Below are 15,310 nucleotides of genomic sequence, written 5' to 3'. Positions count from 1 at the left end.
TTTAGATTTAAAATGAATGCTTCGTTTTGTTCTATGCACAGAAACAGATTTACTCTTTCATACGGATTAATTATCTGTAACGATGCAGTCTGATCAAATTCTTATGAATTATTTCACAATTGTTACGATTATTATTTGTTCAGTTACTCTGGCAGCGATTCAGTAATATAAAAAGTTCAAATACTGCACATCTGAACACGTAGTATATATGATTCCTCAAAGTTGTTTATTTTTCATTTTGTGTTCATTTGAACCGCTAGTGGCAATATTCCCCACTAATGGAGAATCTACATTCCAATATCTGTTTGAAATTAAAGAACCTTAGTGAGCGCACTCACATACCCCACGTCCCCACATTGTCATTGCAGAAATAAAATAAGTGTAAGAAAAAAAAAATGTATAAGAAAAAAAAAATTGAATCATAGTTTCCTTTCAATATGCAAATCTACATAGTATGTCCTTATTATCTACAACGTTTCATGAAATTCTGTTGTGTGGTTTCAGAGGAGTTGTGATGACAAACTGTTGCAGAAGTACATTGAAGCAAATAAGTTCAAAGGGGCGTAACACTAAGAAAAAAAAATGAATCGTAATTTCCTGTCGATATGCACAACTACATAGTATGTCCTTATTATCTAAAAAGGTTTCATGAAATTCTGTTGTGTGGTTTCAGAGGAGTTACGATGACAAACTGTTGCAGTAGTACATTAAAGCAAATAAGTTCAAAGGGGCGTAACTCCTGGAAAAAAAATTGAATCTTAATTTCCTGTCGATATGCACATCTACGTAGTATGTCCTTATTATCTGAAAAGGTTTCATGAAATTCTGTTGTGTGGTTTGAGAGGAGTTGCGATGACAAAAGGTTTCAGTAGTATATTGGGCAAATAAGTTCAAAGGGGCGTAACTCCTGGGAAAAAATTGAATCGTAATTTCCTGTCGATATGCACATCTACGTAGTATGTCATTATTATCTGAAAAGGTTTCATGAAATTCTGTTGTGTGGTTTGAGAGGAGTTGCGATGACAAAAGGTTTCAGTAGTATATTGGGCAAATAAGTTCAAAGGGGCGTAACTCCTGGAAAAAAAGTGAATCTTAATTTCCTGTCGATATGCACATCTACGTAGTATGTCCTTATTATCTGAAAAGGTTTCATGAAATTCTGTTGTGTGGTTTGAGAGGAGTTGCGATGACAAAAGGTTGCAGTAATATATTGGGCAAATAAGTTCAAAGGGGCGTAACTCCTGGGAAAAAAATTGAATCGTAATTTCCTGTCGATATGCACATCTACGTAGTATGTCCTTATTATCTGAAAAGGTTTCATGAAATTCTGTTGTGTGGTTGGAGAGCAGTTGCGATGACAAAAGGTTTCAGTACTATATTGGACAAATAAGTTCAAAGGGGCGTAACTCCTGGAAAAAAATTGAATCGTAATGTCCTGTCGATATGCACATCTACATAGTATGTCCTTATTATCTGAAAAGGTTTCATGAAATTCTGTTGTGTGGTTTGAGAGGAGTTGCGATGACAAAAGGTTGCAGTAGTATATTGGGCAAATAAGTTCAAAGGGGCGTAACTCCTGGAAAAAAAATTGAATCGTAATTTCCTGTCGATATGCATATCTACGTAGTATGTCCTTATTATCTGAAAAGGTTTCATGAAATTCTGTTGTGTGGTTTCAGAGGAGTTGCGATGACAAAAGGTTGCAGTAGTATATTGGGCAAATAAGTTCAAAGGGGCGTAACTCCTGGAAAAAAAATTGAATCGTAATTTCCTGTCGATATGCATATCTACGTAGTATGTCCTTATTATCTGAAAAGGTTTCATGAAATTCTGTTGTGTGGTTTCAGAGGAGTTGCGATGACAAAAGGTTGCAGTAGTATAGTTGGCAAATAAGTTCAAAGGGGCGTAACTCCTGGAAAAAAAGTGAATCGTAATTTCCTGTCGATATGCACATCTACGTTGTATGTCCTTATTATCTGAAAAGGTTTCATGAAATTCTGTTGTGTGGTTTGAGAGGAGTTGCGATGACAAAAGGTTGCAGTAGTATATTGGACAAATAAGTTCAAAGGGGCGCAACTCCTGGGAAAAAAATTGAATCGTAATTTCCTGTCGATATGCACATCTACGTAGTATGTCCTTATTATCTGAAAAGGTTTCATGAAATTCTGTTGTGTGGTTTGAGAGCAGTTGCGATGACAAAAGGTTTCAGTAGTATATTGGACAAATAAGTTCAAAGGGGCGTAACTCCTGGAAAAAAAATTGAATCGTAATGTCCTGTCGATATGCACATCTACATAGTATGTCCTTATTATCTGAAAAGGTTTCATGAAATTCTGTTGTGTGGTTTCAGAGGAGTTGCGATGACAAAAGGTTGCAGTAGTATATTGGGCAAATAAGTTCAAAGGGGCGTAACTCCTGGAAAAAAAATTGAATCGTAATTTCCTGTCGATATGCACATCTACGTAGTATGTCCTTATTATCTGAAAAGGTTTCATGAAATTCTGTTGTGTGGTTTCAGAGGAGTTGCGATGACAAAAGGTTGCAGTAGTATATTTGGCAAATAAGTTCAAAGGGGCGTAACTCCTGGAAAAAAAGTGAATCGTAATTTCCTGTCGATATGCACATCTACGTTGTATGTCCTTATTATCTGAAAAGGTTTCATGAAATTCTGTTGTGTGGTTTGAGAGGAGTTGCGATGACAAAAGGTTGCAGTAGTATATTGGGCAAATAAGTTCAAAGGGGCGTCACTCCTGGAAAAAAAATTGAATCGTAATTTCCTGTCGATATGCATATCTACGTAGTATGTCCTTATTATCTGAAAAGGTTTCATGAAATTCTGTTGTGTGGTTTCAGAGGAGTTGCGATGACAAAAGGTTGCAGTAGTATAGTTGGCAAATAAGTTCAAAGGGGCGTAACTCCTGGAAAAAAAGTGAATCGTAATTTCCTGTCGATATGCACATCTACGTTGTATGTCCTTATTATCTGAAAAGGTTTCATGAAATTCTGTTGTGTGGTTTGAGAGGAGTTGCGATGACAAAAGGTTGCAGTAGTATATTGGGCAAATAAGTTCAAAGGGGCGCAACTCCTGGGAAAAAAATTGAATCGTAATTTCCTGTCGATATGCACATCTACGTAGTATGTCCTTATTATCTGAAAAGGTTTCATGAAATTCTGTTGTGTGGTTTGAGAGCAGTTGCGATGACAAAAGGTTTCAGTAGTATATTGGACAAATAAGTTCAAAGGGGCGTAACTCCTGGAAAAAAATTGAATCGTAATGTCCTGTCGATATGCACATCTACATAGTATGTCCTTATTATCTGAAAAGGTTTCATGAAATTCTGTTGTGTGGTTTCAGAGGAGTTGCGATGACAAAAGGTTGCAGTAGTATATTGGGCAAATAAGTTCAAAGGGGCGTAACTCCTGGAAAAAAAATTGAATCGTAATTTCCTGTCGATATGCACATCTACGTAGTATGTCCTTATTATCTGAAAAGGTTTCATGAAATTCTGTTGTGTGGTTTCAGAGGAGTTGCGATGACAAAAGGTTGCAGTAGTATATTTGGCAAATAAGTTCAAAGGGGCGTAACTCCTGGAAAAAAGTGAATCGTAATTTCCTGTCGATATGCACATCTACGTTGTATGTCCTTATTATCTGAAAAGGTTTCATGAAATTCTGTTGTGTGGTTTGAGAGGAGTTGCGATGACAAAAGGTTGCAGTAGTATATTGGGCAAATAAGTTCAAAGGGGCGTCACTCCTGGAAAAAAAATTGAATCGTAATTTCCTGTCGATATGCATATCTACGTAGTATGTCCTTATTATCTGAAAAGGTTTCATGAAATTCTGTTGTGTGGTTTCAGAGGAGTTGCGATGACAAAAGGTTGCAGTAGTATAGTTGGCAAATAAGTTCAAAGGGGCGTAACTCCTGGAAAAAAAGTGAATCGTAATTTCCTGTCGATATGCACATCTACGTTGTATGTCCTTATTATCTGAAAAGGTTTCATGAAATTCTGTTGTGTGGTTTGAGAGGAGTTGCGATGACAAAAGGTTGCAGTAGTATATTGGGCAAATAAGTTCAAAGGGGCGCAACTCCTGGGAAAAAAATTGAATCGTAATTTCCTGTCGATATGCACATCTACGTAGTATGTCCTTATTATCTGAAAAGGTTTCATGAAATTCTGTTGTGTGGTTTGAGAGCAGTTGCGATGACAAAAGGTTTCAGTAGTATATTGGACAAATAAGTTCAAAGGGGCGTAACTCCTGGAAAAAAAATTGAATCGTAATGTCCTGTCGATATGCACATCTACATAGTATGTCCTTATTATCTGAAAAGGTTTCATGAAATTCTGTTGTGTGGTTTCAGAGGAGTTGCGATGACAAAAGGTTGCAGTAGTATATAGGGCAAATAAGTTCAAAGGGGCGTAACTCCTGGAAAAAAAATTGAATCGTAATTTCCTGTCGATATGCAAATCTACGTAGTATGTCCTTATTATCTGAAAAGGTTTCATGAAATTCTGTTGTGTGGTTTGAGAGCAGTTGCGATGACAAAAGGTTTCAGTAGTATATTGGACAAATAAGTTCAAAGGGGCGTAACTCCTGGAAAAAAAATTGAATCGTAATGTCCTGTCGATATGCACATCTACATAGTATGTCCTTATTATCTGAAAAGGTTTCATGAAATTCTGTTGTGTGGTTTCAGAGGAGTTGCGATGACAAAAGGTTGCAGTAGTATATTGGGCAAATAAGTTCAAAGGGGCGTAACTCCTGGAAAAAAAATTGAATCGTAATTTCCTGTCGATATGCACATCTACGTAGTATGTCCTTATTATCTGAAAAGGTTTCATGAAATTCTGTTGTGTGGTTTCAGAGGAGTTGCGATGACAAAAGGTTGCAGTAGTATATTTGGCAAATAAGTTCAAAGGGGCGTAACTCCTGGAAAAAAAGTGAATCGTAATTTCCTGTCGATATGCACATCTACGTTGTATGTCCTTATTATCTGAAAAGGTTTCATGAAATTCTGTTGTGTGGTTTGAGAGGAGTTGCGATGACAAACTGTTGCAGTAGTACATTAAAGTAAATAAGTTCAAAGGGGCGCAACTTCTAGAAAAAAAATTGAATCGTAATTTCCTCTTGATATTCACAACTACATAGTATGTCCTTATTATCTAAAAAGGTTTCGTGAAATTCTGTTGTGTGGTTTGAGAGGAGTTGCGATGACAAGAAATAGGACTGACAGACGGACGGACGGACAGAAGGACGGGTCAAAAACATTATACCCTCCGCAACTCGTTGCGTGGGGTATAATAAGCATATTTAGGCATGGATTTAGAAACTTTTCATAGGGCTAGGATGTTTGATAAAGGGGGACATTTTCCGTCAAATCGGGGTTTCCCCTTGGTGTGTCATGGCCAGGATTCGCCAAATACCTGCGAGTTATCACTTACTGAATTGAATTTCTGCAATTGAAAGACAATTGTCAATCGAACGTGCACATGTTTCTGTCTTCATATGACACACTGTTAAAGGTATACAACTCAAATAAAGCAGGTTCACTAAGTACTATAATTTAGTTTTCATTAAGAGAATTATTTTTACTGATGTATTTTCTTGAAGGTGATGTGGGAGAGTTCAATTAATGGTTCTTTGACGGAGCAAACTAAGATGAGGCATGATAACCAACATGGGACTAGTCTCCATTAGAGACCAAGAAGTTTTCGACCACTATATGGTGACTGCCAAATCGAATACATTTTGTACATGCTAAGGACGATGAAATGCTTAATAATAACAAGTCTGGCAGGTGCAAACCCAGGAATTTGAAGAAAGGCATTCACTCCCCCTGAAAGCCAACTCTTTAGCGAGAGTTAGTTGCTTGAATGTTTTTCTATATTAAAAGATGATCTTTTGAGACTGATGACAGTGGCCTGAATTTGACAAAACAAATGAAAATTAAATAAAGACCATCAACAAGGGACCAAGTTACTAATGTGCATCCATGTATGCTGATTTTCAGTGCACATGTCTTGTCAGTTTATTGTGATGACTATTTCAATATTAAAAATAAAGAAACCTGAATACTATTCTAGTCTTCTTCACATATTTTGTTGTAAAAATCTGCATCTTACAAGAAGGCCATCAATACAAAACTTTAAGAAAGCTTCAAAATGCAGAACAAACAAACTGTCGCAATTTTGTAGTTTACCTCAATCACCACATATATTCTGGAGAATCATATATAGTCAAAGTGCATCAGACGTCCAACAAAAATTGTCTTAAAACAGACATTCATTAGGTCAAGTGCAGTACTTGATTTTCAAACTCTAAAGATTGTATGATGACCATCTATGACAATGCTCTTGTATCAGATCATCTACTGAACTTTTGTCTTTTGGTTTACAGTCTCACTGACCTATATGAAATCTCCTGGTATCAATATAAATATGTTTATATGTTCTGGATACACAAATTTTTATCTTTAATGTTGATGGGCAAAACATTTCATCCTAGTGTTAAAAATAAAAATTACCAAAACCTGGTATAAAAACAACCCAATCACTGAAGGAGATACATTGTATATTTGATTCTGATTGTTTTATATGAAGTTCACATTCAGTCAAACATTTGTTCACTTGAAACTAATCACAGTAACTGCTGGTAGAACACTAAGAAATTTATTCTTAATACAAAGAGTCTTCAAACAAGTTCACTAAGGGTATTACAGGGTAAAGAAACGGGTTCAGTCTGACAGAAAAAAAGAAGGGGTGTCCATTTAACTATATGGGATGAATAAATAGGCAGCCACATCTGGTTGAAATGGGGTTGTTACTTCCAATGATACTAGTAGGGAAAGTTCCTTGCTCAGCATCGATATTCATGTTTAAGTGAGGGGTCAGTAGGTGGCCTGATGCAACTGGGTTTTTTTCTCGTCCTGAATATGAGTGCAATATTTGCCACTGGACATTAAGCAAGCAACAATCAAACAAGAAGTTTCACTTACTATGGGTGTTACTAATACTTATGGCAGAATATATTACTTGAGAGAGAATATCTGTTCATCTGCTAATTTTTAATATACATTTATTTTTTGCTATGGAAGTTATGTACAAATATTTTTTTAAAATGCAAGAACATTGTTTAACAAAGACAATAACAGGAAAAAATTTGAAAATTTATCCACTAACAAAACAAGTCGGGAAAAGACAACTTCGAAATATATATAAAATAAAATATTGCAATAAATCCCAACTTAAAATGGAATTAAATCTTCTTTATTTTGTATTCTATTCAAATGCTAGATGCAATTTGTGTTTTAAAAATATCCTGAGATTACGGGAGATATGGAGATCTACAGGCAAATACAACCAAATTTAAACCTTAAATTATTATCTGCATATCCATAAGTACAATATGTGTGAAATATAAACACAGGTATAAAATTTGAAAACATTGATTTTAAAGCACTAAATATCCTTTTGTTCCAGAAAGACAATAATATCAAATCATTTATGCAAAATTAATAAACAATTTTTAAATCTGGCTGTATAATTGCACCGAGTCTTCCTATAAATATGAAAATAACTGTTCATGCAACAAGAGATAAATGAAATATGACATCAATGAAAATTTAAAATGAACACTTTGTTTCGTATATGATCATGGCATATTCAACGAGACTCTAGGCAGGAATCAGCCATGTTTGATTGGTCTCTCGTACAACATTTTTGCAAGACATTTGTAAAAACAGGCAGCATCTCTTAATATCCAACATTCTCGCAATAATTCACCTTCGGTTCTTGAGTAGCATTTGAACATTTTTTTTGTATAATTTATATACACTGTCTAATTAGTCATTTTGTTATGCTTTCACGCCTCCTTTATTTTGCACCGGAAGGTATAATTTAAATTCTGCAGGTAATTCATCTTCTGAATATAGTCTGTCTGAGAAGTAAACTCTACGAATTCGACAATTGGCATGAATCTGCAAAAAGAAATAGAAACAATAAATAATGGAATTTCACTTCTAAAAAAAAGGGTCTGAAAAGTATAACCAACCTATTCTTTATGATTCAAACTGTACATCAAAAGTTTGTTTATGAAAGTGTTAAAAAGCTACCATCCCTCACTTTTTTGTTATACTATTTCCTCAGAGGACAAATTTCATAATTGCTTGTTGCAAAATAAAAGTAACTATTTGAACGTAATGGTTTTTAAAGTGTGGAACAATATATTTGCTCATTTTATCATGATTTGATGAGGTCTTTACAACTTATGAGACAAGATTGTGACAAATAAATTCTATTTATAGACATCGTTTGACAAGATAATCTATACTAACCTGTACTCTAAGTGTTTCAATGTAATTTGTACCATAAGCTCTCCTTGTGAAATCTGACAAGTTGAATTGAATTTGATTCCATCCATCATCTAACCTCATTGGCATAGTACATATAAATGGTTTTACACGTGTTGTACTTTGGTAGTTACTAGCTCTGAATCTTCGTCTCACATTTTTGTCATCTAAGACCTAAAATGATTCATAAAGAAATCTTATAAAAGGAATAAAGACAATAATGGTTAAGTTACTGTCTATTGACAATCATCAATAATATCAAATCGCATCAGAAATAGTCAAAAAATCATTAGTAAAATTATATGCATTTACATGTACATTTTTTGTACTTCAGATTCTAAAATCTGAACAGAATAGTGATAGCAATGTGTTCTTTCAAAGTAACAAATGTTGTTTTTGTCAAGTTTGCTTACTTCGTTAAAACATATGTACATATCATGCTTATATTGATTGCAGTGAAAAAATTGTGTGACTGATGTTTTTTAGTCTACTTTTAATTAAAAAAAATATAATTACTGCATTCTTACCTGTACTTCAAATGTGAAATATTTCTTTAAGTTCTTGATGATCATAACTAAGAATGGAAGTTTAATTCCTAACGTTTTCTTTGGGTCTGCTGGACATGTGATATATGTTGTGCTATAAATAGAAAAGGGAAAATTATCAGCAAATTATTCACAGTTAGAAATAATGTTCTTTCAATAATTACTTTTAAATGTAACTTCACTCAATAAACATACAAAATTATAAAATGTGCACAAACCAAAAAACAATTCAGACTTGTTATAGTTGTAAATACAAAATATCTTAAATTAGTTCTTTAAGCATATAGAAAATATTTTCAAAATTGGCATTTTTGTCCATGGTAAGATTAAGCCTAATATAATTTACTTTCAAAAGTTGCAAATAGCATGTTAATATAATAAACATGCTTAAAATAAAATAAGATGCAGAATATACTTAATTTCTATTGTTTATAGAATGCTTTGCAAACACATGAATGATTAAAAATGCATTAAATGCCATTAAGCTATTTTTGTCTCATTAAACAACAAAATGCATGTATATTTGTGTTTGATTATGTGTTACCATAGATGTAACTGAAGGGAGATAATTCAAAATCATCTCCTTTTCAAAACAAAGAAATATTTGTTTATGGTTGATTAAGTACATACCTGACATTTGTACCAACAATTTCTAAAACTAAGGACTGGATATCGTTGTCTGTTATACGTTTAATATGACCATTTCTAACCTAAAACGATAATAACATGATGTTATTACATTATATATTGAATGCAAATGGCGGCCATGATGTTGATGATCAGGAAACAAAATACTATCTTGACAACGGAGTTCTAAGTCCATGTTATATAATTTTAACGTGTTTTATTTATCGTTAACTTGTAGTGTTTTTATAATAAAGTGTTTGTTAATGTGCAATCGAATGAAAATTATGGCTTATAACTCGATGAAGCGAGATGACCAACATCTCCATCTTTGACTTTATAAACATCAACATCACCACACCATATGGCTTCTAATATTGACATTTCTTTGGGGAAAATAACATTTGTACACTTCCGTCACCATAACTCACGATGGTAGCGTGTTAAATTAAATTATTTTTGTATCAAATGTAACATTCAAACAATTGTAAGTTGTTTACACGTGCACTTCCGTGTGTCAACAAAAATAAAGTTTCTTCCTATTCAAATGCCATAATTATTCGAAACAAAAATCTGGAGATAACCCCATGTAATGTGAAACTAATTGCATTGCAAGTAGTGCATATTGTCATGTTATTAATAGATGAAGTTAAGTTTTCATGTTGCCATCAATGTATCACTATGGTAATGATAACCGGTGTATAGAATGAAAAATTCTTACCTTTTTGTCCCAAATTTGTAACGGTTTACTTCCAATACTGTAAAGTATGGATAAGAACCCACTCTGAAATGTGTTCTTGAACATTGTTATTGTCTATAGTAGTGAAAATTTTCTAAGTTCTTAGTCCTCCTGGACAATACACTAATACGCTCCTTCTCCGATGGTGAACAGTTGTCAAGTGAAGGTTCAGTTGTGTGTCGTTTAAGTTAGACAAGTTGTCAAGGGTGGCGATACGGTCGCGCTTGGTTTTAGTTGCTACGTGTGACGCTAGGGAACTATATTGAGAATTAGTATAAACACTCATTCTATTGTTTAACTTTATAAATTTATGTCATAATAGTGCAGTTTGAATATTACTAGAAAGTTTCAAAACATGTCATGCCTTAATTAAAAAGATATTTGAATATATGAATTTAGCGTAATGATATATGTAGTGGCACGCTTAGTACTTCTGTTGTAGCGAGTAGACGACACACGTGGTTTTATTTACATTGAACAGTCGTTGTTTTACAGTGTATTTTTCGTAATATCAACAACACAAATAATTCGTGAAATTTGATTTAAAAAAAAGTTCTTGTTATATGCAGTAAGTTAAATAAATAGGGGTTTGGTTTGTCATTTCATGTCTATTTATGCTATTTTCCAAATGTAACATTTTTTGCGTTAATTTTTTTAACCTTTTTTTCACCAAAAAAAAGTCGAAGATTGATCACGGGGGAGTGGGGAGTCCGCTTACAAAATTGATAGAAATTGTAAAGTATACACCCCCGACAGACTAACCAACATCAACAATTGTTATACAAATATAGAATTCGTGGGGCTAAAGAAATGATAAAGCATTGATTAAATATATGTCAATTATGTAAATCTATGTTCATTAATAGATTATAATAAAATTCCAGCAAAACTTTTATTACAATAAATGACTAGTGGATTTGGAGAGCTCATCACATATTGATGCAGATTTTGGAGTATCCCAAGGCTCCGTACTTTTTTTTTCAGTAAATATAATTTTTTGTTATATTCAAATCATTTTTACATATGTAATGCCCACACGGTCTTTTAAGAAAAATAAAAGGACAGCACGTATTAGCTAGTATTGTAATAGCGTATGGAGAAGAGCAAAACACGTCAAAAATATTGAAATATTAGAAATTATAATTTACTAGAAAATATGAAATAAAATATTAATGTGAACTCGGCGTAATATAAAATATATAACCGAGTGTTTTCCCCCCGAATATAAAAAAGTAATAAAAAAAAACATACATCTGAATATAGCCATGGCATACATACATAATCGAAAATAAACAGATTTTGTACATAAATCAGGTCGTAAGTTTTCTAGTTTAAATTGTATTTTTATACATTTTTTGTCACTTCGGGGCCTTTTATAGCTTACTATGCGGTATGGGTTTTGCTCATTATTGAAGGCCGTACGGTGATCTGGTTGTTAACTTCTATGTCATTTGGTCTCTGGTGGAGAGTTGTCTAACACACTTCTTATTTTAGGTTTTAAAGGAAAGTTTATATGGTTCACATGGAATCTCAACTTCAAAAGCTGAGCACTGAGGATCAAACATTGAATACGATCCTGTCCGGCAATGACCGTATTATCAAAATTGATCCATGTAAATCTGGTGACCAGATTAACATCTAAATTTAAATCTTAACACATTTCATTATTCACTGGTTCGAATAAATTAGATTATTGTCCAGTTAAGATTTCAGCGCTTTTCAGTTTTTCGTCTAATGTATAAAAATCATTTTAATGTGTATCGGTCGTCCCTCTATCAAGCTTTAAATTTAAAATTGCATGTTACGACTATGTATATGTGGGATGTAAAACACGCCGACCTGGCCATGGTCGCTTGATAACTTTAATCAGACGTATCATCGACGTTGAAATGTTTCGACTCCAAACTTATCAAGTCCTCTTCCGGATTGCTGGTGATAACTTTTGTATTAATCATGAAAAACATACAAATAATAAACTGTTGACACAGAGATATGTCTTGCCTGTCGGCATAAAATTCAGAAAAAGACAATCTAATGGACAGCAACATAGCTAGTTAATTCACAGTCGCTGGACCAACTAGTTTGCAGGGCCTCGATATGGTTGAAAAAAATGAGATGTACAGACAGCAATGTAACTAAAAAAAAATATTGTCTATTGTAAGTAGTTCCTATCAAACTAACTTAATCAGAAAACTTATCATATAAATTGTTAATTAATTGAAAGTCTCTGAACCATGGCCTAGAGGCAGGGACTCAAAATAGTTGTCAAACTGATATGTACTGATAGCAATGCAACTTCATACAAAATATCATTGATCTATCACAAGTAGATCATATCAAACTAACTCAAGCAGAAAACTTAACATTGAAATTTGCTTATAAATTCAAAGCCACTAAACCATGTCCTAGGATAGTAATGCAACTTTGTATTAAATGTCAATGATCTATCACTAGTTCCTATCAAACTAACTTAAGCAGAAAACTTAACAATTGTTGACGCCACCACCGCCGCAGCTGTCACCGTCGCCGGAAAAGCAATCCCTAGGTCTCGTTTTCCGCGACTTGTGTCGCAGGCGAGACAAAAACCAATAAATCGTTTTCAGATTTTCACTATTTTTTTATGGATTGATGGTTGGTTGCTTCGTCTTCTTTGTGTGATCATTGCTTGTTCGATAATTTATGGTTTGTATTAATTTTGGTAAACACGTCGGCATAACCAATAGCAGGGGAGACATTTGTGTATATCCACTGACACATTTTTTTTTTCAAATTGATACGGGCGATTTTCTAGGTGATGATGACATTCAGATGCTTTTGCTCGATACTTCGTTTTTTTTTTGTAATTTGTGCCTGCAATTCGTTCAGTTTAAGCCTCTTCAGATAATCATTCCAAGGACTGCGATTATCAAACAGTGATATTTCTGGGACAATACCCGATTGAAGCAAGGATAGTAGGGCAAGGCTCTTTGTCCATCAGATGAGCACGTACTCCTCACAACCAATCCACATACTAAATAGTGTAAACCCCTTGTGTACAGAGAACCTGACATAATCCGAACCACTGAATGATTAGCATGATGTCAAGGTCATGCGACACTCCAGATTGATTGTTGTTTGCTAAACGTCCAGTTGTAAATGTTTCATGCATGTTCATGCTGTTGGTCCCCGAGAATATCACCAGCCCAGTAGCCAGTACTTCGATACTTGGAGGAAAATACGGATATTGTTTAATTGATATTTGCCGTTATAAAATTTTGGGAATTATTTAAAATTAAGGAATATATCTCCCTCGTGCATAGCTCCGATTACTTAGATACAAGAAGATGTGGTATGAGTGCCAATGAGACAACTCTCCATCCTTGTTCGGATTTGGTAAACTTTTTAGGTCCATTTTGATTTGATTTGCTCTTCAACGTTTGTATAAGTGTTTTGGTTTTTCTAGTATTTTGGCCTCGAGCATAACTAAAGACATTAATTGTGGAAATGCGCATCTGGTGCAATAAAATTATAACGGTTAATGTTATTTCAAGACGAGAAAAATGAGAAAAATTCGTAAGGGTTCCGCGGAACCCAGTGTCTCGCCTACTTTTGCTTTTAATCGCAGGCTCAACAAAAATGAGATGAGGAAAACATTAAATAAAAATATTCCTCTCGATATATTTTTTTTTATTGAAAGAAGCTTCTGTCCAAGTTCGGTAAAAATCCAAAAAAAATAAATAAGTTTATGAATCTAATAAATGTTTTAAAAAATTTAACTGCAGACTGTATGTAATGTTAACTGGAAGAAAAACTAAGTCCATTTATAAGTAAAATATGGATAAACAAGTACAAAATTTTAATAAAAATTTCCTTCTAGATACTAGCTTTTGATCATAAACAAACTTCTGTCTATGTTTGGTACAAATCTAGGATAGTTTGAGAAAGTTATTAAAATTTTAAAAACTTTAACCACAGAGTGAATGTAATGTTTCCTGGCAGAAAAACTAAGTCCATTTATAAGTAAAATACGGAAAAACAGGACTTTTTTTTTACAAAATTTACTTCTGGATACTATCTTATGATCATAAACAAACTTCTGTCCTAATTTGGTAGAAATCCAGGATAGTTTAAGAAAGTTATTAAAATTTCAAAAACTTTAACCACAGAGTGAATATTTGTGGATGCCGCCGCCGCCGACGACGACGACGGAATGTAGGATCGCTATGTCTCGCTTTTTCGAGTAAAGTCGAAGGCTCGACAAAAATCAAAGGATCGTCGGTGCTGTGATGCAGCCAATTTTGTAGCTAATCAGACAGCTTTTCTGATCTCATTTTCAATATTTTATTCGGTTATCGTTATTTCCAAAATGTTACTTTAAAATTTCTATTCTATTTCACAAAGATTGAGAATCTTTCATTATTGACGGAAATTCTTTTGAGATATCAATTTTAAAAAGTACAGAGTTCTTGCATCTTCTTTCTTGATAAACTTTTTTTTTCAATTTATGATTTTGACAAGAATGGAGAGGGAAATCTAAAGGTGTAGATTTTTTTAATTTTTATTCAAGTTCGACAAATAATTTCCAGAAAGAGGCATTGAGAATGCACTTTTTCAACAAAATATAAATAAATAATTTTTGTCGAGCCTGCGACGCAAAAGCGGCGTCGTCGGCGTCCACAAATATTCACTCTGTGGTTAAAGTTTTTCAAATTTTAATAACTTTCTTAAACTATCATGGATTTGTACCACACTTGGACAAAAGCTTGTTTATGATCAAAAGCTAGTATCTAGAAGGAAATTTTGTAAAAAAATAATTTCCTGTTTTTCCAGTTAACATTACGTAGTCTGCAGTTTTTAAAACATTTATTAGATTCATAAACCTTCTTGGATTTTTACCAAACTTGAACAGAACTTCTTACAATCAAAAGATATCTAGAGGAAAATTTTTAATAATTTTCCCCAATTTTTGTTGAGCCTGCGACTAACAGCAAAAGTAGGCGAGACACTGGTGTCCGCGGAACCCTTACGAATTTTTATTTTAAATGGTGTTCATTCTTCATGAATTGAAAGGAAAAC

The 15,310-nt window shown here is 33.7% G+C and overlaps 1 protein-coding gene and 1 long non-coding RNA gene across 16 annotated transcripts; one reads left to right on the top strand and one right to left on the bottom strand.

The window, feature by feature from the left end:
* The first annotated feature begins 497 nt into the window (after nt 1-497).
* On the top strand, nt 498-4,878 carry LOC127702544 (uncharacterized). 15 transcript variants are annotated; one of them, XR_007982475.1, is made up of 9 exons: nt 498-524; nt 1,030-1,314; nt 1,482-1,867; nt 2,706-2,873; nt 3,041-3,208; nt 3,376-3,543; nt 3,710-3,877; nt 4,045-4,212; nt 4,717-4,878. It is a non-coding gene; the product is annotated as an uncharacterized LOC127702544 (long non-coding RNA). The 15 variants fall into 15 exon arrangements; XR_007982468.1 differs by having other exon boundaries at nt 863-1,314; XR_007982466.1 differs by lacking the exons at nt 498-524; nt 1,482-1,867 and adding an exon at nt 1,985-2,034 and having other exon boundaries at nt 539-1,314; nt 2,539-2,873.
* A 2,164-nt stretch (nt 4,879-7,042) lies between these two features.
* LOC127702539 (cilia- and flagella-associated protein 20) lies at nt 7,043-10,463 on the bottom strand. Its single transcript, XM_052206783.1, has 5 exons — nt 10,238-10,463; nt 9,523-9,602; nt 8,875-8,986; nt 8,333-8,521; nt 7,043-7,975 (listed from the first exon to the last, which is right to left on the bottom strand). The coding sequence occupies exons 1-5, from the start codon at nt 10,319-10,321 to the stop codon at nt 7,853-7,855; spliced, it is 588 nt and encodes a 195-aa protein (XP_052062743.1). The 5' UTR covers nt 10,322-10,463; the 3' UTR covers nt 7,043-7,852.
* Nucleotides 10,464-15,310: the final 4,847 nt, after the last annotated feature.

This window comes from Mytilus californianus, unplaced genomic scaffold (assembly GCF_021869535.1).
Source record: "Mytilus californianus isolate M0D057914Y unplaced genomic scaffold, xbMytCali1.0.p SCAF_5, whole genome shotgun sequence".
NCBI lineage: Eukaryota > Metazoa > Mollusca > Bivalvia > Mytilida > Mytilidae > Mytilus > Mytilus californianus.
Note: the sequence above shows the minus strand (reverse complement) of the source record. Positions and strands in the feature narration are given on the sequence as shown.